The 24,321-nt window shown below is 37.4% G+C and overlaps 3 protein-coding genes across 3 annotated transcripts in view; 1 reads left to right on the plus strand and 2 right to left on the minus strand.

Moving 5' to 3' along the window:
• The window catches only part of LOC107592312 (diphthine methyltransferase), a 10,024-nt gene extending 8,589 nt beyond the window's left edge, over positions 1–1,435 (minus strand). The window contains exons 1-2 of the mRNA XM_016281780.1: positions 1,102–1,435; positions 878–1,011 (exon numbers count right to left, since the gene is read on the minus strand). Coding sequence (XP_016137266.1) covers positions 878–1,011; positions 1,102–1,242 — 275 coding nt within the window. The 5' untranslated portion in view covers positions 1,243–1,435. The remainder of the gene's footprint in view (positions 1–877; positions 1,012–1,101) is intronic.
• Positions 1,436–1,557: 122 nt separating this feature from the next.
• LOC107592313 (protein PAXX-like) lies at positions 1,558–3,660 on the plus strand. The gene is made up of 7 exons (XM_016281781.1): positions 1,558–1,774; positions 1,941–2,001; positions 2,073–2,122; positions 2,223–2,407; positions 2,500–2,550; positions 3,210–3,300; positions 3,405–3,660. The coding sequence occupies exons 1-7, from the start codon at positions 1,659–1,661 to the stop codon at positions 3,442–3,444; spliced, it is 594 nt and encodes a 197-aa protein (XP_016137267.1). The 5' UTR covers positions 1,558–1,658; the 3' UTR covers positions 3,445–3,660.
• A 118-nt stretch (positions 3,661–3,778) lies between these two features.
• The window catches only part of LOC107592371 (ATP-binding cassette sub-family A member 2-like), a 33,310-nt gene continuing 12,767 nt past the window's right edge, over positions 3,779–24,321 (minus strand). The window contains exons 10-44 of the mRNA XM_016281871.1: positions 24,106–24,265; positions 23,722–23,850; positions 23,465–23,632; positions 22,127–22,223; positions 20,458–20,631; positions 19,858–19,960; positions 19,033–19,147; positions 18,717–18,907; positions 18,431–18,581; positions 18,122–18,326; positions 17,847–18,005; positions 17,510–17,690; positions 17,132–17,344; positions 16,849–17,045; positions 16,560–16,739; positions 15,600–15,775; positions 15,361–15,481; positions 14,981–15,262; positions 13,876–14,088; positions 13,816–13,820; positions 12,770–13,047; positions 11,522–11,627; positions 11,323–11,434; positions 11,096–11,156; positions 10,829–11,003; positions 10,615–10,730; positions 10,355–10,502; positions 9,917–9,967; positions 9,176–9,325; positions 8,479–8,531; positions 8,306–8,398; positions 8,106–8,208; positions 6,991–7,128; positions 6,589–6,801; positions 3,779–5,785 (exon numbers count right to left, since the gene is read on the minus strand). Coding sequence (XP_016137357.1) covers positions 5,750–5,785; positions 6,589–6,801; positions 6,991–7,128; positions 8,106–8,208; positions 8,306–8,398; positions 8,479–8,531; positions 9,176–9,325; positions 9,917–9,967; positions 10,355–10,502; positions 10,615–10,730; positions 10,829–11,003; positions 11,096–11,156; positions 11,323–11,434; positions 11,522–11,627; positions 12,770–13,047; positions 13,816–13,820; positions 13,876–14,088; positions 14,981–15,262; positions 15,361–15,481; positions 15,600–15,775; positions 16,560–16,739; positions 16,849–17,045; positions 17,132–17,344; positions 17,510–17,690; positions 17,847–18,005; positions 18,122–18,326; positions 18,431–18,581; positions 18,717–18,907; positions 19,033–19,147; positions 19,858–19,960; positions 20,458–20,631; positions 22,127–22,223; positions 23,465–23,632; positions 23,722–23,850; positions 24,106–24,265 — 5,053 coding nt within the window. The 3' untranslated portion in view covers positions 3,779–5,749. The remainder of the gene's footprint in view (positions 5,786–6,588; positions 6,802–6,990; positions 7,129–8,105; positions 8,209–8,305; positions 8,399–8,478; positions 8,532–9,175; positions 9,326–9,916; positions 9,968–10,354; positions 10,503–10,614; positions 10,731–10,828; positions 11,004–11,095; positions 11,157–11,322; positions 11,435–11,521; positions 11,628–12,769; positions 13,048–13,815; positions 13,821–13,875; positions 14,089–14,980; positions 15,263–15,360; positions 15,482–15,599; positions 15,776–16,559; positions 16,740–16,848; positions 17,046–17,131; positions 17,345–17,509; positions 17,691–17,846; positions 18,006–18,121; positions 18,327–18,430; positions 18,582–18,716; positions 18,908–19,032; positions 19,148–19,857; positions 19,961–20,457; positions 20,632–22,126; positions 22,224–23,464; positions 23,633–23,721; positions 23,851–24,105; positions 24,266–24,321) is intronic.

A 24,321-nucleotide genomic window follows, 5' to 3' on the forward strand; every position in this document is an offset into this window, starting at 1 on the left:
CGGGGAGCAGTTGGGGGTTCGGTGCCTTGCTCAAGGGCACCTCAGTCGTGGTATTGAAGGTGGGAGAAAGCGCTGTACATTCACTCCCCCCACCTACAATCCCTGCCGGTACAAGACTCGAACCCACAACCTTTGGGTTACGAGTCCTACTCTCTAACCATTAGGTCATTTTTTTTTCATGGATCTTGCGGTCCATGACGGCAAAAACCCCCTCAAAATCTGGCAACACACAGGCTTCCGATGACAGACTCACAGGTGGAGTTATTTATCTAGTTTTTTCCTGTCAGTGGTTGGTGGCAGCTGCCAGTGGCAAGTCACGTGACCTGTCAGTGGTTGGTGGCAGCTGCCAGTGGCAAGTCACGTGACCTGTCAGTGGTTGGTGGCAGCTGCCAGTGGCAAGTCACGTGACCTGTCAGTGGTTGGTGGCAGCTGCCAGTGGCAAGTCACGTGACCTGTCAGTGGTTGGCTGGCTGGCAGCTGGCAGTATGCCTTAACAAGATCCACTGGCGGATCAGTCAGACAGCTGCAAGAGCGCTCCGAGTTTAACGCGTTCTCTACCACTCTCTCTACAAGGAAATATATTATTTTATGATTATTTATATATTCTTATGGGTCTAGTCTTTTAATTTGTCGACATTTTATAGAGGCTTATTACAAATAAAGTGCCCAAATGGCCGTGATCCCAACTGCCAGCTGATTGTCGCTTCCCTGCCTCAGCCTACATAGGACAAGCGGTCTGGAAAATGGATGAATGCCATCACATACAATACAATAAAAAATACACAGCACAATACAGTACAGTAAACATACGGAGTGTGTAATGTTGTAGGTGAAAAGTGAACTGTAGTGAGCAGAATGAACAGCGAGATTGATTTACCATTTGAGATCGAGTACAGCAGGAGTGTCTATCCGCTGAGTCTCAGTCAGTGGAGGGATGAACGATGGTTGCGGATTACAGTCAAACAGATAAAGTCGACCGATTCTGCTCGGGGCAGAGTCTTCTGCGGTTTGCTGCAAACAGAATACAGCGTTTCAATTGAGAATTGAGCAGTTGATACCACACAATACCATAAACTAAAGCCGAAAAATATTTTGCGTTACCTTATCATCGCCTTTTTGAAGTTGGTAAGTCCCACATGCCAGAACGTGAGACCACTGTGGTAATGGACACCACTCCACGGTATCAGCGCTTAACTCCGTGTCAAACACTTGCAGGGTTCGGGTTCGAGACTGCCAACCCATTTAAGCGGCTCGGCATAACATGAAGCAACTTAGAATGGATAATCACAGTAGCTGACGAAGAAATAACTGTACGTGTACTGTCAGTCTGTGACCCCTACATGCATGCAGCACTAGACCAGCTGTCATTGCATATTTTATTTACATTTTTAAATTGATATAATTTTTATTTTAAATGAATGGTGTATATATTATAACTTAGTGTAAAATATGAGTTTCCAGGTTATAAACATTTTCGTGAAACTGCGCCTTTTATCGTTTTTACGAGGTAAACAGGACGTGAATGGCACAACAACTTCCGGGTGGCTGAAGTCTGCCTGGCTGAGCGTTTAAATCGCGCCCTTGTTGTTTATGATGAGCAGTTCCTGACTGAGAAGCATGCTGTTTTCAATTCCTATGTCATTTTACGTTAAATCAGAATGGAACAAAACAACTCCGAGTCCAAATCTGTCCTTTGCACATTGCTGGATAAAAACGATCAGTCCAAGTATGTGTTTTTTACGCAAAAGCGATCAGCAGGAGACATAAGTATTGGGTGAGTTAACACGAAATGTCAACAGTAACAACACTAAATTACAAACTCTTCAGTTGACTACAACATTTGTCATGATGATAATAATAACAATAAATAATATTATTTATAGTTGTATGTATCGTGATTGTTTATATCTCTATATATCATGATGTCCTATATCCTGTAGATTTACCAATGGTGAAGATGTTTGGAAAACATATCTTTCAGAGGAGAATCTGTCTCAGCTTGTAAGGAGTTTTTTTAAATAGTCTTTCTATATGACAGATAACAATAATACAATGCTTTTGTTTCTTTATAGTTTAAGAAATTTTCATTAAAATCCACAGAGGATTATACCTTCAAACTCAAGTGAGTTGCAACTTGAGCAATTAATAAATCAATAATCTGATTTCTTGATTGACAAGATCGTGTGTCCTCTCTGAGAACCGTCTCTTGTGTATGTGGACAGATGTGCGTGCAAAGCTGGCAGAGCATTTGTGAAGCTGCAGGAGGACAGTGCTGTGCTGCATTTAGGAGCGGAGCCCACAGACCTCAGTCTGTCGCTGCCAAAACTCACCGACTCCGAGGGAAAGACAGAAGTCAAGGATCTGCTTTTTAAAATGGCAGACAGCCTGCAACAGCTAGAAAGTCAAGGCCAGCAAAGATGTTTTCAATTATTATACTCGCTAATTTTCAAAATAATAAAACCCTGCTTTGCTAAATGTTCACTGTTTTATCATTTTTAGGGTCTACATACTCATTTAGTCCAGTCAAGAGCCCTCAGAAGAGGAGTGCTGGTAAGTTAAGGCAGCACCTTTTAAGCTTGATAGTTGTCAAATGGATTTAAATCACTAGTTGAAACATCCAGGGGGCCTAATAAGTCTTAATTATTTTGTTATATTAACATAATCTTAATTAAAATGCTAAAACCCCCTGACATTATATTTTTGAGGGCTTTTTTTTAAAGTTTATTTTATTACAGCAGAAGTACCAGCTGTGGCGCCTTTGCGCTTCGGGCGTCCCGAGTTCGAGTCCCGGCTCGTGGACCTTTACCGATCCCACCCCCCTCTCTCTCTCTCTCTCACCCACTTCGCTTCCTGTCAACCTACTGTCCTATCTAAATAAAAGGCATAAAACGCCAAAAATAAATCTTTAAAAAAAAAAAAAAAGTACCAGCTGTATACTGTATATCAGAACTACTTCTAATTGTCTAAGCTCATTTAAAATGAGTGATGACATGTTTTTGTTTTAGAATTTGAACCTAGGAAACAGCATAAGGGTCCAGTAGTAGCAGTTACCTACTGTCCTATCTAAATAAAAGGCATAAAACGCCAAAAATAAATCTTTAAAAAAAAAAAAAAAGTACCAGCTGTATACTGTATATCCGCTTCATATCAGAACTACTTCTAATTGTCTAAGCTCATTTAAAATGAGTGATGACATGTTTTTGTTTTAGAATTTGAACCTAGGAAACAGCATAAGGGTCCAGTAGTAGCAGTTCGAAAACGTCTTCCTGGGGATTCTCTCATCAACCCAGGAACAAAAAGGTATATATTTTTATGGACTTTACATTCCAAAATAAATAAACAAAAATCTGCCAACACCTTACAGAGGGTATTCTGCTTACTGACCATTTCGGTTTATTTTACAGAAAGAAACCTGCAACAGGTGTGGCCTTTGACGATGAATGATGTCAACACAACCACTGAATTTCATAAAAACATGAATTGTACCTTTTTAACCAACTCACTGTTTTTAAAATGTATCTCGCATACAAATCACAATATGAGCTGTTTTATGTCATGTATCCATTTTATCATGGTTTTATTTAATAACATTGCTAAATGATTTCTTTATATTTTTTCCCTTTGGATTGCGTTGCTAATAAAAATGGTATTTTTAAATAATTGTGTTCACTGAAAATGTTATTTTAATCAGTAAGCTTTAAAAAAAAAAAAATAATAATAATAAACAGTCAGAAAATCAATTTAACAATTTATTGATTTAATTATTCTCTTTTCTCCCTGTTAATATTAAAAACATCAGTTCACCCCAGTTAGCACAAGATTATGGAAACGATAAAAGTAATTGAAAACAAGCTGAAAAGGTCCAGTCAATCTTCTTACAAGGGAATCCACCTGAACATAGGTATTACTGGATGAAAAAAAAAACATTAATAAATATTGAATCTCATTCACATGTACTGAAGTTACATTCCAAAGCACTGACTAGAAAGATAAAACTAAATCACCCCCTTAACCATAATGCTATTTTATATGATACAGAACCACTTTCATGTTTGCTGGTGTCTTAAATCACTGCACTGTAAATTTCCAAAGTGAAAAGCAGCTTGCACTGATCTTTAGTTAGGCTGTTGAGGTTCTCCGTTAGCAGGAAATATATTTGGAAGTGGCCCAGTCGCCTTAATAATCAACGTGAGACTTTTGATCATTATGTAAATAAGTATCATTAGGTCAGTTTTCACATAGCTGGTCACAATTCATTTACACATGTCAAAAACCCAGAGGGCCTCCTTATCAGTCTTTGCTTTCCTCTCTTTGAGCTCAAAAATATCAATCATTCTTTTACGCAGCAATGTCAGAAAAATAAGACCATTATAGTACTAAGTGCCGAAGCACGGTTAGACTGTCACTGAGCGATAGGACCTAACCATCATGTACATCACTGACATGAAGGAGAAGCATCATTTCAAACAAACAATATAATTGACTAATTTCTGGTAAAAAAACTAAACATTTACACTCGTATTACATTACAGTGCAAACAACAAAGTCAAAACCTCCTGCTATTCAATAAACAATCCAAGGGTTCTCATTAATACAATAATCAAGAGCAATGACCTGATTTCTGTCTGTCTGCAATTACAGTGACTCAAAGTCCACCTTTGGCTTCACAGTGATAGCACGACAATTATTATGAATATTTCCACTGACATCTGGTGTAGGAGTTCTTTCAACTGGCATCTGGTATTATGCAGCTTTTAACCCTTAGCAATAATGCAACATAAATTTTCCACTGAGACAGACACCGATATCAATTACAATTAATTTCAGAATTCATTCAATCAAAGAAAAAAAGTGAGAAAGCCCTGGTTCAGGAGACAAAAGTCAGCTCTTATGTCGTTTACATTCACTTACAAGAACATAAACATCTCCGCAGCAGGGCTGGTTCAGTCCGGTTCCACTAAAGGCCTTTGAATCGGTCACAAGCCATTCACTATTGAATGTCCGATTTAAAAACTTAAATGGTGCACAGGTACATTTGCATTCTTCAACAAGAACAACATGTCTGTTCAAAACACGTAAGCATAGTAAAATTTCTTCAACCCACAACACAACAGGCTTGTCTTTTATAGCATGCTCTCAATGCAGGTACGAATAAACAAAGTAGGTCCGAGTAAAGAAAAAAAGATTGGTTTCAACTCAACGTGAGGATAAACAGTCGTAAAAAGAAGAAGTTGCAAAGGCTGAACCCATACGAGTCCTATTCCTTGAAGGATGATTATGTTACGACAGCAACACTACAATTAAAACGATTCAACATGTGATCAGTTTAAAGATAGTATGACCATATCTAAATTTCGAGCGATACCAAAATAAACCACACGGCCGGGTTGTATCTAAGAAATACATTCTCTTTAATTCCCATCCAGCAGGCTTGAATATAAAGTACAGTAATACATGATTCCATAAACCATCATCTCCGAAACACAGGAGGGGAGGCCGTGGTCGGAGTACCTCTCTGGCCCAATCAAGTTCAGGCACCGACTGTGTCCGCATCTCTGTTTAGAGTTCCCAGAAGAGCCGTTCTCTCCCTCTGCTACTGAAGTGCAAATGGAAACAAGAACAATCCACTCGCTGGGCCAGAGAGACGGATCCTCTCCGGCTAGAAAAAACACACAAATGTCTTTCACCATACAGACACGGGTCTGAACTTGAGGCTTGTTTTTTAACATCGCTCCGTCTGTGAGATGTTTCAGCACAGAGTGTCTGTATTAAAAGACAACTGCACCTGTGAGAAAGCAAAATGAAAATGATTAGAGAAAATATTTTAAATAATGTAGTTTAATAGTCTTGTAATAATTGCTGTTCTTTTGAACTTCTTATTCATCAAAGAATCCTGAAAGAAATGTATCACGGTTTCCACAAAAATATTAAACAGTTTCAACCGTGATAATAGAAAATATTTCTTTAGCACCAAATCATTATAATTAGAATGATTTGTTAAGGATGTTGGGAAATTGAAAACGGGAGTAACAGTTGAAAATTCAGCTTTGCCATCATTGAAATAAATTACATTTTAAAATATAATAAAATAGAAAACAGTTGTTTTAAATTGTAATATTTCATAATATTACTGATTTACTGTTATATATTTATTTTTAATCAAATAAAAGAAGCCTTAGTGAGGACAAGAAACTCCTTTCAAAAACATAAAAAAATCTCTAAAACCTTTGAACTGTAGTGTAGTATTTTTAGTATGTAGTATATATTTTTAAATGTTTAATAGGACTATCTTGCCCCATTTTTGTCTTCCATTGTTTTGCAAAAGTTCATGTTAACTTAAATTCTAATCCCATTTTTTATTCACTTTACTTTTTTTGACATTCCAGCGGCCACAGCCTGATTCTAAATCCATAAGAAGCTCACTTGATCTTTTTTTTTTAATAGAATAAAGCTTTCTAATAACAAATGTCTTTATAAATCTCAACCCAAGTGGGCTGGTATTAAGAGTAAGACTGTGCCAAGCTGATTTAATTGAATTATCTCATCAACTGAAATGTAGTTTTTATGTGCCTGTGTTCCAAGTCTTACCCTCTCTTCCTCAAAGCTGATCAGTCCTTCATCATCATCATCACTCTCAAGTTCTTCTGGCTCTTCACTTACGAGGGCGTTGAGTTCTGTGTTAGTGGGACGAGGCCTGAGGATGCTGAGCAGCCGCTGCAGTGGTGACTGACCAGCACTAGACGGGGAACTTTCTTGCTGTTCTAAATTATCACTTTGCTTTTTTGCAAAGTTGACAAAGACCTAAGAAAAGAACAGGCAAGAAGAAATGACTACTTTTCCTTGTTACAGTATGTAGGTTTTGGATTCATATTTCATAAATTTTGTTAATCTTTTGACCAACTGAATCATTAAACAGAATTTCAGCCAAGTAAACTAATGCCTATTTCACTTTCAATTATAACATTTTTCAAGTCACTGACGTATACTTACGTTGTCCAAAGTTGTCTGGCTGACAGAATAATCTTCGATGCTCAGCACCTCCACCACCTGCTCCATTTTGCTGAAGACCTGAGCCAGAGAGATGTTCTCTGACTTCAGCTGGTACTGAATCTTTGTGTGGTGCCGCTCCTTATGTGAAAGAATATGCAGAAGTTTACAATTTTTTACTGCAAGTGAAGCAAGCTCAAAATATACTCAACATGTACACTTAGTTTTGTCAGCACTGCACAAAAACACCTTACGAGAGCTTCTTCGTCTTATATATATATATATATACAGTGGGGCAAAAAAGTATTTAGTCAGCCACCAATTGTGCAAGTTCTCCCACTTAAAAAGATGAGAGAGGCCTGTAATTTTCATCATAGGTATACCTCAACTATGAGAGACAAAATGAGAAAAAAAAATCCAGAAAATCGCATTGTAGGATTTTTAAAGAATTAAACGTGGCTGGGTCTTTGAGCATGACAATGATCCCAAACACACCGCCTGGGCAACGAAGGAGTGGCTTCGTAAGAAGCATTTCAAGGTCCTGGAGTGGCCTAGCCAGTCTTCAGATCTCAACCCCATAGAAAATCTTTGGAGGGAGTTGAAAATCCATGGTGCCCAGCGACAGGCCCAAAACATTACTGCTCTAGAGGAGATCTGCATGGAGGAATGGGCCAAAATACCAGCAACAGTGTGTGAAGACTTACAGAAAACGTTTGACCTCTGTCATTGCCAACAAAGGGTATATAACAAAGTATTGAGATTAAATTTTGTTATTGACCAAATACTTATTTTCCACCATAATTTGCAAATAAATTCTTAAAATCCTACAATGTGATTTTCTGGATTTTTTTTCTCATTTTGTCTCTCATAGTTGAGGTATACCTATGATGAAAATTACAGGCCTCTCTCATCTTTTTAAGTGGGAGAACTTGCACAATTGGTGGCTGACTAAATACTTTTTTTCCCCACTGTATATATATATTATATATATTACAATCCAAACTGACAACATAGATGTACTTGTATACTACTGCCATCTGTTTTGGAGAAAGTTGAGCTGATGCACAGCAAATATGAAATATTTACATTTCCAGTCAAACTCTTGTCCTTAAACTTACCTTTAGGATGGCCTCTGGAAAATTCCTGTTGAAAAACCGTATCACTTCCTTGATGCTAGCCGTGGTCTTAGTTCGTACTGTTATCATGTATCCATCCCCAAATCTGAAAAAATATATAAAAAGAACAAGCAGTGAGTCGACATTTTAAAAGAACACTGCACTCCTGTGTCGCACATTTTAGTGGCTGAGACTTTTCAAACCTGTTTTTGAGATGCTGGATGCTACCCAGACACTTGAACCTGCCGTTAACCATGATGCCCAGTCTCGTACACAAGGCTTCACACTCCTCCATACTGCAAACAAATACATTAATATATTAGTGTTATTAAAAGTAAACAGAAAACAGAAAATACAATTTATATAGTTACCACACCTGTGTGATGTCAACACCACAGAGCGTTTTAACATGTGAATAAGAGTTTTATGCTTAATAAATTACCAATAGGGTAAAACAATCAGCTTAATTCAAAACATTCTATATATTCTGTCGAAAAATACTTTGTATTTTTAACACTGAAAAAATAATCAGTAGTGTTGTTAGCACAGCAACATATAGCAACATTTCCTAAATAAAACAAAATAGCATAATATAGCGCTTATTTATTAACATTTGTTGGAGGTTTATGCTTTAAGAATTACAAATTAGGTAAAAACTAATATATTTCAAGCTTTAATCTACATTCTGCCAAAATACTTAGTATTTTCAGCAATGAAAATTAATGAAGAGTCGTTAACAAAGCAACATGCTAACATCAAATCTTCCTTACAAAACATCAGTTAAAAATAATCTACTTAAAATTGTATAAAATGAGACTTGTCTAAATTAAGATTATTTTTCTTATTCTTTGGCAAAATGTTTTTGTCTTGTTTTAATATATAAACAAATTATTGGTTTATGCTTATAATATAACAAAGAAAAAAAAAAAAAAAAAAACTTAATTTTAAATATATTCTATATTCTGGCCAAAAAATAGAGAATGGTGAAGAAGAAGAAGGATTTAGAAATCTGTTAACAAATCAAAGGCGGTCTGAATGTAGCACCTGTGTCCCTGAATAAAGGCCTCTCCCACTGTTGTGCTCTCATCTCCTGTCAGCATTTTGAAGGTGGTGGTCTTTCCTGCCCCGTTCACTCCCAGCAGCCCGAAGCATTCCCCAGGACGGACCCCCAGACACAAACGGTCCACCGCCAGGATCCGGCCCATCTTGCGAGACTTGTACACCTGTGAGGAAACACAAGCTCTGAGGATCTTTTGAGGACAGAACGATGTGTTCAGGTCAGACAGACATGGTTAAGGGAAAGTTTTAAAGGGGTCATATGACGTTGCTAAAAAGAACATTATTTTGTGTTTTTGGTGTAATGAAATGTGTTTATGCGGTTTAAGGTTAAAAAACACATTATTTTCCACATACTGTACATTATTGTTTCTCCTCTATGCCCCGCCTTTCTGAAACACGTTGATTTTTACAAAGCTCATCGGTCTGAAAAGCGAGGTGTGCTGTGATTGGCCAGCTATCCAGTGTGTTGTGATTGGCCGAATACCTCAAGCGTGTGACGGAAATGTTACGCCCCTTATTCTACTGTGATGCCGTGTCCCGGCCCGACGATACAAAACCAATAAAACCCATTACAAACGAGGCATTTTTTGCATCCAGTGGGGACATAATTACTGATTATAATGACTTATACTGTCTTTTTACATCGCGCCGCATAAACATAAAACCATGTCTGCATTTGCATTATTTGTCAGAACACTGGCATTGTAGGCTACTCTCCCAGGATCAGGAAACAGTCCTTGTCCTCCATAAAATGCTGGAAAGATGAGAAAACAGGACTTCAGATAGCTGTTTACCAACTTCAGATCCTGTGAGGTAAAAAAAAATAAATCAAAAGTATATTAGTGATAAAATGTTATACTGTTATATTATTTTAATAATTGGATACAGTCGAAAAGATCAAGAACACTTGAGGTGGGACAGGCCACCACTTAAATAATTTAATTAATAGAGCATGACATCAAAATAATACATCAAAAATACATTTGCAAATGTATACCTATGATGAAAATTACAGGCCTCTCTCATCTTTTTAAGTGGGAGAACTTGCACAATTGGTGGCTGACTAAATACATTTTTCCCCCCCTGTATATATATATATAAGGTAAATTAGTTACCTATTTAAACACCAAAAAAACTCCCTATTTATACACATGCCATGCCATCAGTGCTAATAATTTCTCTGTCTGACCTACCTTGTCACGCTCGAACAGCTGTAGGAGGAAAGTGGCCACCGTGGCTGTTATGCCAATGAAGAGATTGATGACTATGAGGAAAACATAAGCTGTGCTGGGCACCTCAAACCAGAAAGATGCTGGATACATAATGGGGGTTATAGACCAGCTAGAAAGAGAGAGCGAATTGTCACATTTAATGTGAATAAAACCGATTAAAAAAAACCCCCTGTATTTACTGTCACACCGTCTGACTGAGTCTTCATACAGAAAGAGCTTACCCATAAAGGAGGAAGAGAGAGAGCACTGCTGGGAAATTTGTAGGTGATGTGTACGCAGGAAGGTCAAATACAAACAAAATTAGGACACAGCACGTTGCTGGAACCAGGTAGTTCAGCTAGCGAAGAAAGGACAAAAGAAAAACATTTTAGCCCTCAGGACTGTTCTTGTTTGTGAATAAGCACCAAATCCCACATAGTCTCTCCTTCATCTTACCATATCCCATATGTAGTTTGCTAGCCAGTACGTGACAGGGTCACATCCACTGACAAACTGCAGGTGTTTGGCTTTGGTGGATTTTTCTGCTACCAGGAAGACCACGAAGCTTGCTGGCACAAAGGACATGGCTACAATGATGAAGATGGCAATAACCACATCAGTGCCCTGGAGCCTAGAAGAAGATGAAGAGCGGATATGAAATCAAAAATAAGCAATGAGTGTTCGAGGGTTGGAACAGGAAGAAGAGAGGAGAGTAGGACTTACAGATAATCCAAAGAAAGACTGGCACTGGTTCTGTTCATTGGATGATTGGTCACTGTGATGCCTGTGAACACAAACAGAATTTTTAGTGCAATTAAACAATCTTCATAAAAGAAAACAACAGAACGAATATGACTTGTGAAATGTGCACAATTATAGAGAAACAACAGTCAATCAAAGTTTTCAGTCAATGTTTCCTAGATAGATACCTGCAGCTAATTCAGACTCACCGTATGCAGCAGGGTTTCCTTTACTACTGGGCAGATTGGCTCTGAGGATGGCATTGTTCAGGACATTTAGGTAAGTGGGCATACTATGATACCCTTTGTTATTGTAAAGCACCTGTAGAGGAAGACAAAAACATTAAACTTATGAAATATTAGCTCAAAATATATATCAGCTATAAAGAGTAAGAATGCTCTGACTTGCCTGTGAGGATCGCCTCACTGCTATTTTGCGCACCATGGGTGAAGTTTTTCTCCCAAAGGATGCTGGAACACATTTCTGTATGTTTCCTACAGTAAAGCCTCCATATCTACAGGATATGACAAAAATCATTAAGTTTTTGAGTTCTTGTAAAAAAAATTTTAAAAAGAAAAAAAAGTTTTTGCCTCCATCCAATTAACAACCAATGGACTGAAACAAGATCACCGTAGATTCTTTTTCGATAATCAGTTAAACTCGGACATATTTCACAACAGGGAAGAAAAGACCTGTCGCTACTTCTGTTACGAAGCGATTTTAAAGGACTCATATTCTGAATATCATATACATATACTTTTAAACTCCTATATAATTAATTTGCATGTTAAAAACCCAAAACGTCCAGTCAGTCCAAAAAGTCCATTAATCAAAATTGCACTGCACAAACCGTTCTGAAATCATTTGTTTGTGGTGATGAATACACTGGCATATTTACAAATGGGCAATGATACTGTACCATATTACTAAATATTCAGTATTCAGCAACTTGGTCTGAAAAAGACCAAAAATTTAAGAAAAAGAGTTTTATGCTTAATAAATTACCAATAGGGTAAAAACAATCAGCTTAATTCAAAACATTCTATATTCTGTCGAAAAAATACCTTGTATTTTTAACACTGAAAAATAATCAGTAGTGTTATTAGCATAGCAACATATAACATAGCAAAATTTCCTAAATAAAAAAATAGCATAAGATAGTACTTATTTATTAACATTTGTTGGAGGTTTATGCTTTAAGAATTACAAATAGGGTAAAAACAATAAACATATTTCAAGATATACTCTACATTCTGCCAAAAATACTTCTTAGTATTTTCAGCAATGAAATTTAATCAATAGAGCCGTTAACATAGCAACATGCTAATATATATTGTATAATATTCATACATTATATAATATTACATATTAATATATATTATTCAGTATACAACAACTTGGTCTGCTCCATCACTTTGCTGGCATTGCAAAGACACTCATTAAAAAACTTTATTGAACCTGGCAGCAAACCCACAAATTCAGAGTAAGCATTTCACATGCAATACCTTTTATATAAAATCTTAAAGGTACAGTAGAAAAAACAGCCATCTTGTCTGCTATGTTACTACTAGGAAATTAATTAGGAAATGAATTAAATCAATTAGTAAATTCACTAAAATATGATATCATCCCTTTGACAGCCTTTCAGAAGATTACCTGTGTAATCTGAGACGATCAGAGGTGTACAGGATATATTCTGACACATTGCGACCTGTGATGTCCACCAAGATGTCTCCGGTTACTACCTTCATGAGGGGCGGTCGGCCCCCAACTCCACTGGGGCAGGAGAAGCCTGTGCCCTGCATGGAGCAGATACAGCGTACTGGCTCCCGGATGCTCAAGGGCAGAGTCGGGGGAGACGTTGCCATCTCTGTGGGAGCACAGCAAGGTGAGAGGTGCAATAACAAATGAGTGGAAGAATCCTTATCGCACAGCTTAATGGAAAAAGAGAGTCGGCACCCAGGATGTTTTAGAATAATCTACATTATGCAAGGAAATGCATTTTTTACTTTTAGCAATAGTCAGCAGGAGTTATTTTCAGTCTTTTCTAATATCATATCCAAAGGTGCATAACTTTCAGTATCAATCACTATTTTTATTTCTTTTATATCTCTTGGCTGCCAGTCAGTGTTATTTTTTGTTGTAGTCATAGTTTTTTGTCTTCTGATGAACATTTGTATTAAATTAAGTTGTATCATGTTATATTCATTTAAGTTTACTCAGTTACTAGAATGACATCTAATTTTAGTCCAGAAAATATGGACACCTACCAACCATGGCTGCATTTATTTGATAAAAACTATAGTAAAAACAGCAATATTGTGTAATATTATTACAATTTTTTATATTGTGAAATATTACAATTTAAAACAACTTTTAATGTAATTTAGTCCTGTGATGGCAAAGCTGAATTTCCAGCAGCCATTACTCCAGTCTTCAGTGCCACATGATCCTTCAGAAATCATTCTAGTATGCTGATTTGGTGCTTAAGAAACATTTCTTATCAATGTTCCTTATTAATCATGATTCCTTTTTTACATGATACTTTGATGAATAGAAAGTAAATTTTTGTCAAAACTTACTGATCCCAAAATTTTAAACCGTAGTGTATATAACATTTTTCCATCAAAAATGTAGTGCTATATATGCTGTTTACCATAATATGTACCTTTATATCCCATAAATTATCTATATATCCTTACATTCACTAGAAAAACAGCACATACAACAATCACATTTCAACTGCTCTGTGTCCTTCTTACCAATCTCAGGCACAGATAGAGCTACAGTCATTGCCACACAGACAAAGAAAGCAGGAAGCAGGATCTGTGAGAAAATGCCCTTGGTGTTCCTCTTCGCACAGTGAAACCTTTTCACTATCAGCCCGTGAAACTGCCGGAGTTTCAGCCACCAGCCCTCAAGCTTAAAGCTGCCCTGGCCCTCCTGTATGGTCCGCTCCGGTGAGGACTCTTCATCTGGAGCACAGAGGGTATTATAGTACACGGAGTGGTAAGCAAGCATCTTATCTTTATCTATTACCTCCAGGCCTTTCAGAGATGCATTTGTCTCTGACAGACTTCCGCTTTAAAATTCCAGAGGTGGCAAACAGCACTAGACAAAATGTTCTTTCTAAAAGCCTTAAAAGTATAAGTATAAAAAGAGCTGTTTCCTAGTTTGTTCCTTCGCTGTCTACAAACTACCAACTGAGCCATTAATGAAGTGTCTGCAAATTTCAAGTAATTAAATACATAATAATACAAATAAATTATTAAATAAATGTTAGGTTATTTCATTTAATAAAACATTTAAAAATATTTACAAATTATCTGTAATTAATACATTTTTAACTGTCTAATCAGCTTTGAATGTTCAGTTTTTTAGAACTCTTACAGACCATAATAAAAACTGAATAAATTCATAAATTTATGCTAATAACATAAAATGACCAACACTGAATAATAATAATAATAGTAATAGTAGATAATTATGGCTCTCAATTGATAAAACATTTAAAAATATTTAATAAACGTTAATGCATTCAGGTTTTTTTTTTTTAAGGAGTTTTTAGAAATCACACAGCACAATGAAACAGTTACTATGTCTAATTTAATAAATATGTTAATATAAAATAATAATGCAATTAATTTGATTAAATAATAATAATATTTTATATGCTATTTTCCTGAACTCTTAGAATGGGTGGATATAGGGGGCGGGCCGTCGTTTTTTTTTTTTAAGGAGTTTTTAGAAATCACACAGCACAATGAAACAGTTACTATGTCTAATTTAATAAATATGTTAATATAAAATAATAATGCAATTAATTTGATTAAATAATAATAATATTTTATATGCTATTTTCCTGACCTCTGAGACTGGCTGAATCAGGGTCCTGGCCATTGTCAAATAGTGGGCAATAGTCTCCATAGAAGTCAGAATAAAGGCCCCCTTCATCCCCTCTTATTGAGCCCAGAGAAGAACCGGATTGTAGGGACGCTTGGCTTGGGCTCAGCCTGGAGCACATCATCAGGTTATTGAGCTCCATCTCTGGCCGGATCACGGCAGCAGCTGGTGCCCCCTCACACTGCGGCCCTCCTAACAGATTAGAGGGCTTCCCAGCTGATGCTCCACCAGGAGAGTCCTTCATATCTGACAGAGAAAACGAGAGGGATACACATGAAATAAAATTTCATGGCTTTAGATGCATCTCTACAGCATTCTTCAACAGATCTATCTGACCATCTAACCTGCATCGCTGTTCTCCAGTGACAGATCTTCTTCTGATACCTTCAGAAAGACCTCCTCCAGTGTGGTGTCCATCACACCAAAGCTGGTCAAGGCCAAGCTGTCCAAACTCTGTTCCAGAGCCTGAAGAAAATACACCCAACACATGTGCCCATCAGTGAACGCCTCGTATTCAATTTACTAAAGATTTTTACTGATATCAGATTATGTTTTTCCAGTGGTCTAAAATGTTTGTGTGTACCTGAAACAGCCTCTCGAAACAGCCTTTCCTGACAGCCTCAGACGGTAGGACATAAGAGAGCTCAGTGTTGGAGTCAGACACCAGCAGACAGGAGGCAACGTACTGACGGATGAACTGTGTCACTCTGCTCTCTGAACATGGAGATATCGAAGAGGCGGGAGACAGGCTTGACTGATCTAAGAACAAACAGAAACATGATGTTGGGTCATGGCAGATGAAACCGTAGAAGAAAAACTAGGAGATTTTTCATCTGCTCTTTTGATATTTTAAAGAAACAAACAATTAAATGAGGAACAGAAGAACCATATAAAAAAAGATTATGGCGATAAAACAGATACAACAAAATTTTCACCAAAAAACGACCAGTATTTTACATAATAAAACAGATATTTACCAATAGATTTAGATAATAAAGTGATAAACGATTTTATACATGTAGAATAATGTTATTTTATTATTATTTATATACTATTAAAGCTTTTATTAATTTTTCAAATTAGCTTTTAGTTTTATATTTTCAGGTTCCATTTTAATTTTAGATACATTTTTAGTAATGGTGTTATGTGCTTTTTTTTATATTATTGTTTAAGTTTAGTTTATTTTAGTTAAGTTTTAATTGTATTTATTTTTCAGTTAATTTTACAGCATCAACTTTTTCAGTTGGTTGCAAAGACAACATTTCAATTAAGTTTTTCATCATCTAACATTTAGATTTTATTTCAGCATTATTTCAATTCATTTTTTTTTTTTTAAATAGTTTTAGTTTAATAACCCTTATTTATAATATTTTAGTACAAAAAAAAAATCTATATCTATATCTATATATATATATATATATATATATATATCAAATAGGGAAATTACGTGAGCTGGACTCAAACTCACAATGCCAATATGCCATCTCAGACATTAATCATTGAAAATGTGCAAGTCCACAAATGAGAAGATCCGCACATATACCTGCAGTGTGTGAGTCACTCTGTTTCTTGACAAGTGTAAGTTTGTAGCCATCTCCATATGTGCTCTTGAGGAAAAGGGGGGAACCGCAGCACTTGAGTTTGCCATGAGAGATGATGGCAATACGGTCTCCCAGCAAATCCGCCTCATCCATGTGGTGAGTGGAGAGCAGGATGGTACGACCTGCTCACACACAGATTCTAGTTTTGGACTGATCATATATTTGGAAACTGATTATCGACCCCAAATTTTTAAACAGTACTGTTTGTGTGATTAGTAATGATAGGATCACCTTGTTTATATTTAAGAATGAGGTCCCAGATTGCTCGGCGGGCATACGGGTCGACTCCTGCTGTGGGTTCATCCAAAATCACCGCCCGGGACCCACCTACAAACGCAATTGCCACCGACAACTTCCTCTTCATCCCCCCAGACAGAGTCTGAACCAGACTGTGACGCTTGTTGGACAATTCGAGATCCTCTATCATCCTGTGAATTCCAACACACAGCCGTTATGAACTCAGGAATGGGTACGATTGAGAAAGTGTTAGCAAAATGAGAGTATGTTAACCCACTTGTCCATCTCCTTCCGGATATCTTCTTCAGCCATGCCCTTCAGACGCGAGTAGAACCACAGGTGTTCCTCCACACTGAGCTTGTCAAACAGAACGTTGTGCTGGGGACACATGCCCAAATTCTGCCTGATGCGCTCCATATCTGTGCGGATATCATGGCCGTATATGGTGGCAGAGCCAGAGGTGGGTGGAAACAGTCCCGTGAGTATAGACCTATAAGAGATTCATTATATATTAAATTAATTTTCTGCAGGACACAGTTTCATACATACATCCACTTTTACAGTTGTAGTGTGCCATTGTCAGCCAATAACAAGCACAGTATGGGTCCAGAACCACCCTAACACACACTAAGAAACACAATATCCTAACACTCACATAGTGGTGGTCTTGCCAGCCCCATTGTGTCCCAAGAAGGAGACAACCTGGTTTTCATGCAGGTTTAGGCTCAGCTTGTTTAAGGCCAGTTTGCTGCCTGTCTTGTAGACTTTGGTCAGTTTGTCTATGCACACCACCAGCGGCAAGTGACTGGGTTCTTCTTCAATTCCACGAGTTTCCTCTAAGCAACAAACAGACATACATTTAGTAACATGCCTAAAAATCTCTCAACAAATTACATTATTTATTCACAAAACAAAGCTAACTTTAACAAAGAGTGCAAGCTGATAATGTGATGGATGGATGGATGGATGGATGGATACGGAACAAAGTGTACCTGAGCGTCTGTGTTCCATAGCACAAGCTTGGTCCTCCTCCATCACGCTTAGCCTGGTGCCGCCACCCCATGGCCGCTCCCACGTCTCTATGCGGCCACTTCCTAACCAATAGGATTTCTGCAAGGGAAAATACCATGGCCTAGGCAGTCCGTACATTCCTGAGAGAAAAAAAAAATTATGAAAAAACCAAAAGCATTTACTTTAATTTTATTAATGTGTAACAAGAATGTAGGCACTGTTTGCACTGCACAATAATGACATCACTGCAGCTTACCTGGATGCACAGCCTCTATATACCAAGTCAACACACCATATACAATGGCATCAATGGTGAGCATAACCATAGACAGCAGGAGGTTAAAGTCATCGCCCTCTACAGGTGACTGGTTGATAGTGCGCCACTGGATTCCAACCCCAGCAACTTCATACAGGGCAAAGTACTTCGATCCCAGACCGAATGCTGTGGTAGACATTAAAGACTGCACACACACACAGAGGAAGAATCACTTATGAGGAATGTTTACTGAAGATCAATAGACTATCAAAATGGAACATGAAAAGGATTCATGGGATGTCTTCATACCGCTATACACTTCTCAAAGGCAGTGATTTTGTCATGAGCCACCTCTTCTCTTATGGCCACGTACATGTATGGCACATAGCTCAGAAAGTAGATGATTCCTCCACATGCTGAAGCCAGTTTGGCTTTAGAGTACAACACAGACACTAGGAAACTTCCCAAAAAGAAAGTGGAGAAAACATTTACATAACATTAACACATTTTGGACTACTTTTCTTTGTTGAAAAACAATGTAAATAGAATGAAACCAGGTAGTGAGCAAGTAAAAATCATATTATGGCTCCAGTACCAGAACATGATGGTGGCGATAGCATAGATTGTAAGGAAGAGCCAAATGATAAAGGGATCGCTGTGGAGGAGGACCTTGCCATATTTCAGTATGGCAGTGAGGGCTGTCACTGAGATCGAAAGCTGCACGAAGCCTGTGATGAACCAGGCAACCCAGTGCACTGCGTTATTCAAGCCCATCATCTTCATCACCTGTGGAAAAACACCTTGCATTAACCATGGCAACGCTCTCGATCTCTCTGAAGTTTGTTGGTGACACCAGTTTCTCAGCAGAGGAATTTGTTTGTTTTAAAAGAAAGTTTAGTCTATTCTCTCACCTCTTTCAGTCTTTGCTCCTTCTCTGCTACAATGTGCTGGATCATCATGGCCACAGAGTAGACCCAGGATATGACCATACAGAGAGGCATCATGTGCTCGATAACAAACAGGAAACTGCAAATGGAAACACCTGTTACAACTCCTCACCTCCACAAGTTGATTCATTACTAGCACTGACCCCTAATATGCAAGCACCTGTAACTACTTTCTTTCTTTCTGAGATACTTAGAACACCCTTTTTAAGGATACCTAAAAGTTTGCTTGCAGTGGTTGGAATTCTCTTCAACTGCTTCCCCCCCCCCACAGTATTGTCTCCAAACGTGCAAATGATACAAAAATTCATAACACCCAAGATGTTTACACTTTAAGATTTTCTAAATTGGCTTTCCTTTAATAGTAGTAACACACATTAAGGTTTTTTTCCTAAAATATACCCACATCTGTTTGATCTTAACAGTTTTAGAAGCGTCACAGCACAAAGTAAACTGCCCTAAGATGAGTCTATGATTGTCCTCTTTCCCCTGAAGGAGACTGACTAATGCTGTGTCATCTGCAAATTTAATGCGGAGTGGAAGCAGCGCTTTTGTGAATTTGCCTGGAGCGAGGGATGTTTTTTTTTTATATATATATATATAAGCATCTGTGTTCTTTCTGGCTCCGAGAACATTCAGATACCACTCCATAATGTGCATTAACTTGCAGTAACGCAATGCAACTGAACATCTGCGATTCACCATGTCTTAAACAGCATTTTAGGCTATGAGCAGTCAGATGGAAAAAATAATGAACACAAAATATACAACAAAAGTAAAGACCAATCTCACTCGTCTCTAGTGTAGCATGGATAGGGAAACATCTGCACGTAGTTTCCAGGCTCAACAACATCATGGCCCACAAACGTGTTAATGATTGCCCGCTCAATCATATCTAAAAGACGAAGAAACATGGGAAATGTCAACACCCCATCACTTATACATGCTGAAGCTGAATTTACAACACAGCAGCTTTACGCTGTGGGAAAGCTTTGATCCTCTTGCCTTTTCTGAGCTCTTAAATAAGTGCAGCTTCCAGAAACGCCAAGCCAGCACTTTATTGACTGTTGCACCAAGCAATACATAAACAGGTACACATTTCACCAGAAAAACTTTTTGAATAAAACATCAAATTCATTCCACTTTTCCCATGCCAATTCAGTACTCTGCGGATGTTGTTTCAGAACGAGCAATTTATTTATAACAGTTTTGTAAATAATTTTGCACAAATGTCAGAACTAATGCTCAGAGGTTTAGACTACCACTCTCTAGATGAAAGCTAAATCTTTTAATGCCAATAAAATCAAAACTTTAAAGTGCTCACAGCTAAAGTAGATTACAAATTGTATTTTTTGGGAAAGGACAAATTCCTGCTAAGTCTTCTTATCATACCTTGGATCCACACAAAACCATAAAGGAAGTAGAATTTGCCGCCCGTGTTCGGCCCAGGGCGCCAATAAGCTCGGCGGATTTCATTTGTTTTCTCTGTGAAGCTGGAGTTCTGTCGAATCTTATACATAACATGGGGTGGCAGAGATCCATCTTTATTGGTCTGGAAAATCACACCTAGAGAGAAATCACAGATTAAACATATGGCTACTGGCTACATTTAACAAGGTATGACTAAGGTATGACAATGAAAATGTAATTTTAATGGGAAATGGATGGATCAGTGTCTCAACCTTGTTAAGAAATAGCTGAGTCATATTTCACCCCAAAATCACATGAAAAATTGTTTACATAAAAAAATTAAGCCTTCATTGCATTGTGATATTATCTTCAGGACCATTTTATCTCCCCAAATTCTCATCACAATAAATGCACATATTTAAACATATTTTCAATGATGATTCTCATCACAATAAATAATACAAAGATTTACAGTTACATGATTTTTAATAAATTTTTAATAAAAAACAAGGAAGAATATGGTATGCTCAGAAGTTCTGTTAGATATGTTTGAAGGTGCTCTTTGGCAGCGATAAATTGCAATCCAAAAAGCAATGATCCAATGCAAACTTCCAAAAAATTCCTTCAACTGGCCATTTCATGATAGAAAACTTTTAAAAAGAGTACCAACAGTGAACACTGAGGAAGGCACTAGTGGCTGAAACAAGTGGGTTTGCAGCCCTTTATTCTTTGTACTTGCTCTTTTTAAATGTTTTCTATTATGAAATAGAAATAGTTGAATAAAGCCTTTGTGGTAGTTTTTTGGAAATGTGCTTTGGATCATTGTTTTTAGACTGAAATTTTTTTAATGTTTATACTTTATTTTATTAAAATACAGTACAACAAATAATAATTTAATAATTTTCACATGATTAAAAATTAATGAATTAATTAAATTTCACATGAATTAAAATATGATTGACTGTCTATAATATATATACACATATATACACACACATAGGCAAATAATCGTAATAGTCATAAAAATGGCTTAATTGTTTATTTAATTTTCTAAGCAAAATGTAAATGTTTATTTCTTTGTTTCGATTTGGGAGGGAAGTTTTGTTACAATCACTTTTTTTCACAAAAACGTTTTTTGAGATCCAGTGATTACTCACTTGCAAAGACTGAGACATTGTCCTGGTAGGCCTGGTTCAGTGTGTAATTGACAATGCTCTCTTCATCAGGGAAGCCTCTGAAGATATCCACACTGACCTGAGGCATTTAGAATAAGTAAAGCCTTTGTGGTAGTTTTTTGGAAATGTGCTTTGGATCATTGTTTTTAGACTGAAATTTTTTTAATGTTTATACTTTATTTTATTAAAATACAGTACAACAAATAATAATTTAATAATTTTCACATGATTAAAAATGAATGAATTAATTAAATTTCACATGAATTAAAATATGATCGACTGTCTATAATATATATACACATATATACACACACATAGGCAAATAATCGTAATAGTCATAAAAATGGCTTAATTGTTTATTTCATTTTCTAAGCAAAATGTAAATGTTTATTTCTTTGTTTCGATTTGGGAGGGAAGTTTTGTTACAATCACTTTTTTTCACAAAAACGTTTTTTTGAGATCCAGTGATTACTCACTTGCAAAGACTGAGACATTGTCCTGGTAGGCCTGGTTCAGTGTGTAATTGACAATGCTCTCTTCATCAGGGAAGCCTCTGAAGATATCCACACTGACCTGAGGCATTTAGAATAAGCTTTAGTTTTTAGAAAAAAACATGTTGAAAAAAATATATTTTTGCTATTAAAGGGGTCATATGATGCTGCTAAAAAGAACATTATTTTGTGTATTTGGTGTAATGAAATGTGTTTATGCGGTTTAAGGTTCAAAAACAAATTATTTTCCACATACTGTAGATTATTGTTTCTCCTCTATGCCCCGCCTTTCTGAAACGCGTCGATTTTTACAAAGTTGCGTTGCATTGCGCCGCGTAAACATAAAACCATGTCTTTCTTACTTACAGTCTGTGAGTCAGAACAGCCGGCACTGTAGTCTACTCTACCAGGATCAGGAAACAGTCCTCCATAAAATGCGCTGGACACATCTGAATATTTGGGTTAAACTGTTCTGGAACAGTGTTGTAAATACAACTTAACCACTGATTTCTAGTCGTGTCCTCTTTTTGAAGGCCAAACAAAGTAGTTTCACGTTCACAATGAAAGAGCACCACACACCGCAGCCTTGAGTGAGCGGAGGCCGGCTTGAGTGAGCAGAGACGGGCGGGCTTGAGAACGGCACGGCCGGCAGATTCGACGAAGGAGCGTCCGGCGGGCTTGCGGCAACCACACGGGACAACCCCGGGCTGGACTCCGCTTCGTCCACGGTGAAAGCCGATCCGGCGATCCACAGCGCGAAGTTGATGTATTTCCTCAGCGACCAGCACGGATCAACTGCAAGCATGACGAAGCGGATATCGTCCTCTTTTGGAAGGCCAACCAAAGTAGTTTCGCTTTCACAATGAAACACAGCGCCTTCATGACATGGCGGCGGCAGCAATAACAATACTACAGCAAGAATAAAAGTTACGCCTTCTTTCTTTGCGTGAACATTTGGGTGGCGTTATGCAAATCTTCCCACATCGTGACGTAGACATGTGGGGGCGTGTTAGAACGAGCCGTTTTAGGTAGGCGTGGTTGACTCAACTTTTATAAAGAATATCTCTTTGGATTTGAGACTTTAGTCTTTGCAACTTTACAGATCTTCTTCATGCACCAAGAGCTTGTAACACTCCAAAGAGAAAGGAAAAATTGAAATCGCATCATATGACCCCTTTAAATGAAGAACGCAATTAAATAAAAAAAAGGAAATAGTTGTTTTCATGTTAACTCTAATTCCACCTCAAAACACACTACACAAGGTTTTCTTTTTGTTAATGGATATAAAAGATAGGACAAGTTAAATCAAATTGTTCTCCTGACCTTTGACATGAAATTTGTCCAGCCACAAGCAGCATTATCGATGGTGTGCAGCTGTTCCAATAGTGTGGTTGTGTTCGGCAGGGTGAAGTTCTCCTCCAGCAGACTGTTCATCAGCTCACTGTCTGAGACGTTCAACAGGTCATGGTGCCTCTTCAGGTCTGCAATGAACTACGACATACGGACAAAACAAAAGACATCAAGCACATGCACAACAAAAAGTGCTTTTCAAACTAAGCGGCTGAAAGACAGAATGTTACCTGCTGGAGCCACATCAAGTGATTGTGCAATTTACCCTCCTCTAGGAATGCCCTTAATTCAGCTGAGATGTTGAGCCACACACGGGCATAATGAGTCACATTCCCCACAAAAGCAAACGTCTCATTGGCCTAAAGTGAAAACAAAAAAAATATGATCAAAATCTTTATAGCTATCCCAAATGATCCTCTATTAATTGGGTACAACCTAAATTAAATGAAAGAATGACCAGCACAAAGTTTTAAAAGGTCATCTGGTTTCAGAAGTAATTAATCTGCAATTTTTTATTGCAGAATGGTTTGGGTTGCAAACCCAGTTGCTACATTATAAATGCTCACTGTAAGATTTTTTCAGCCTTGAAACACCTTAGACTTGTCTGGACTTACCTTTTGTATGACCTTGTCCACCTCTGAGCCAATGGGAGAGTAGAGGATTTTGGGATTTGTGGTCATGAGATGGACAAGTAATCCCAAGTTTCTTTGTTCTTTGCTGGTAAAGCCCAGAGAACTCATATTGCCCTGTTTCAGAGCTTCTGGCTCAATAATTCTGATAAAACAATGAAGATTATTGAAAAAAAAAAAAAAATCAGATTTAACTTTCAG

The sequence above is a fragment of the Sinocyclocheilus grahami genome, unplaced genomic scaffold, assembly GCF_001515645.1.
Source record: "Sinocyclocheilus grahami isolate Dianchi unplaced genomic scaffold, SAMN03320097.WGS_v1.1 scaffold152.1, whole genome shotgun sequence".
Taxonomy (NCBI): domain Eukaryota; kingdom Metazoa; phylum Chordata; class Actinopteri; order Cypriniformes; family Cyprinidae; genus Sinocyclocheilus; species Sinocyclocheilus grahami.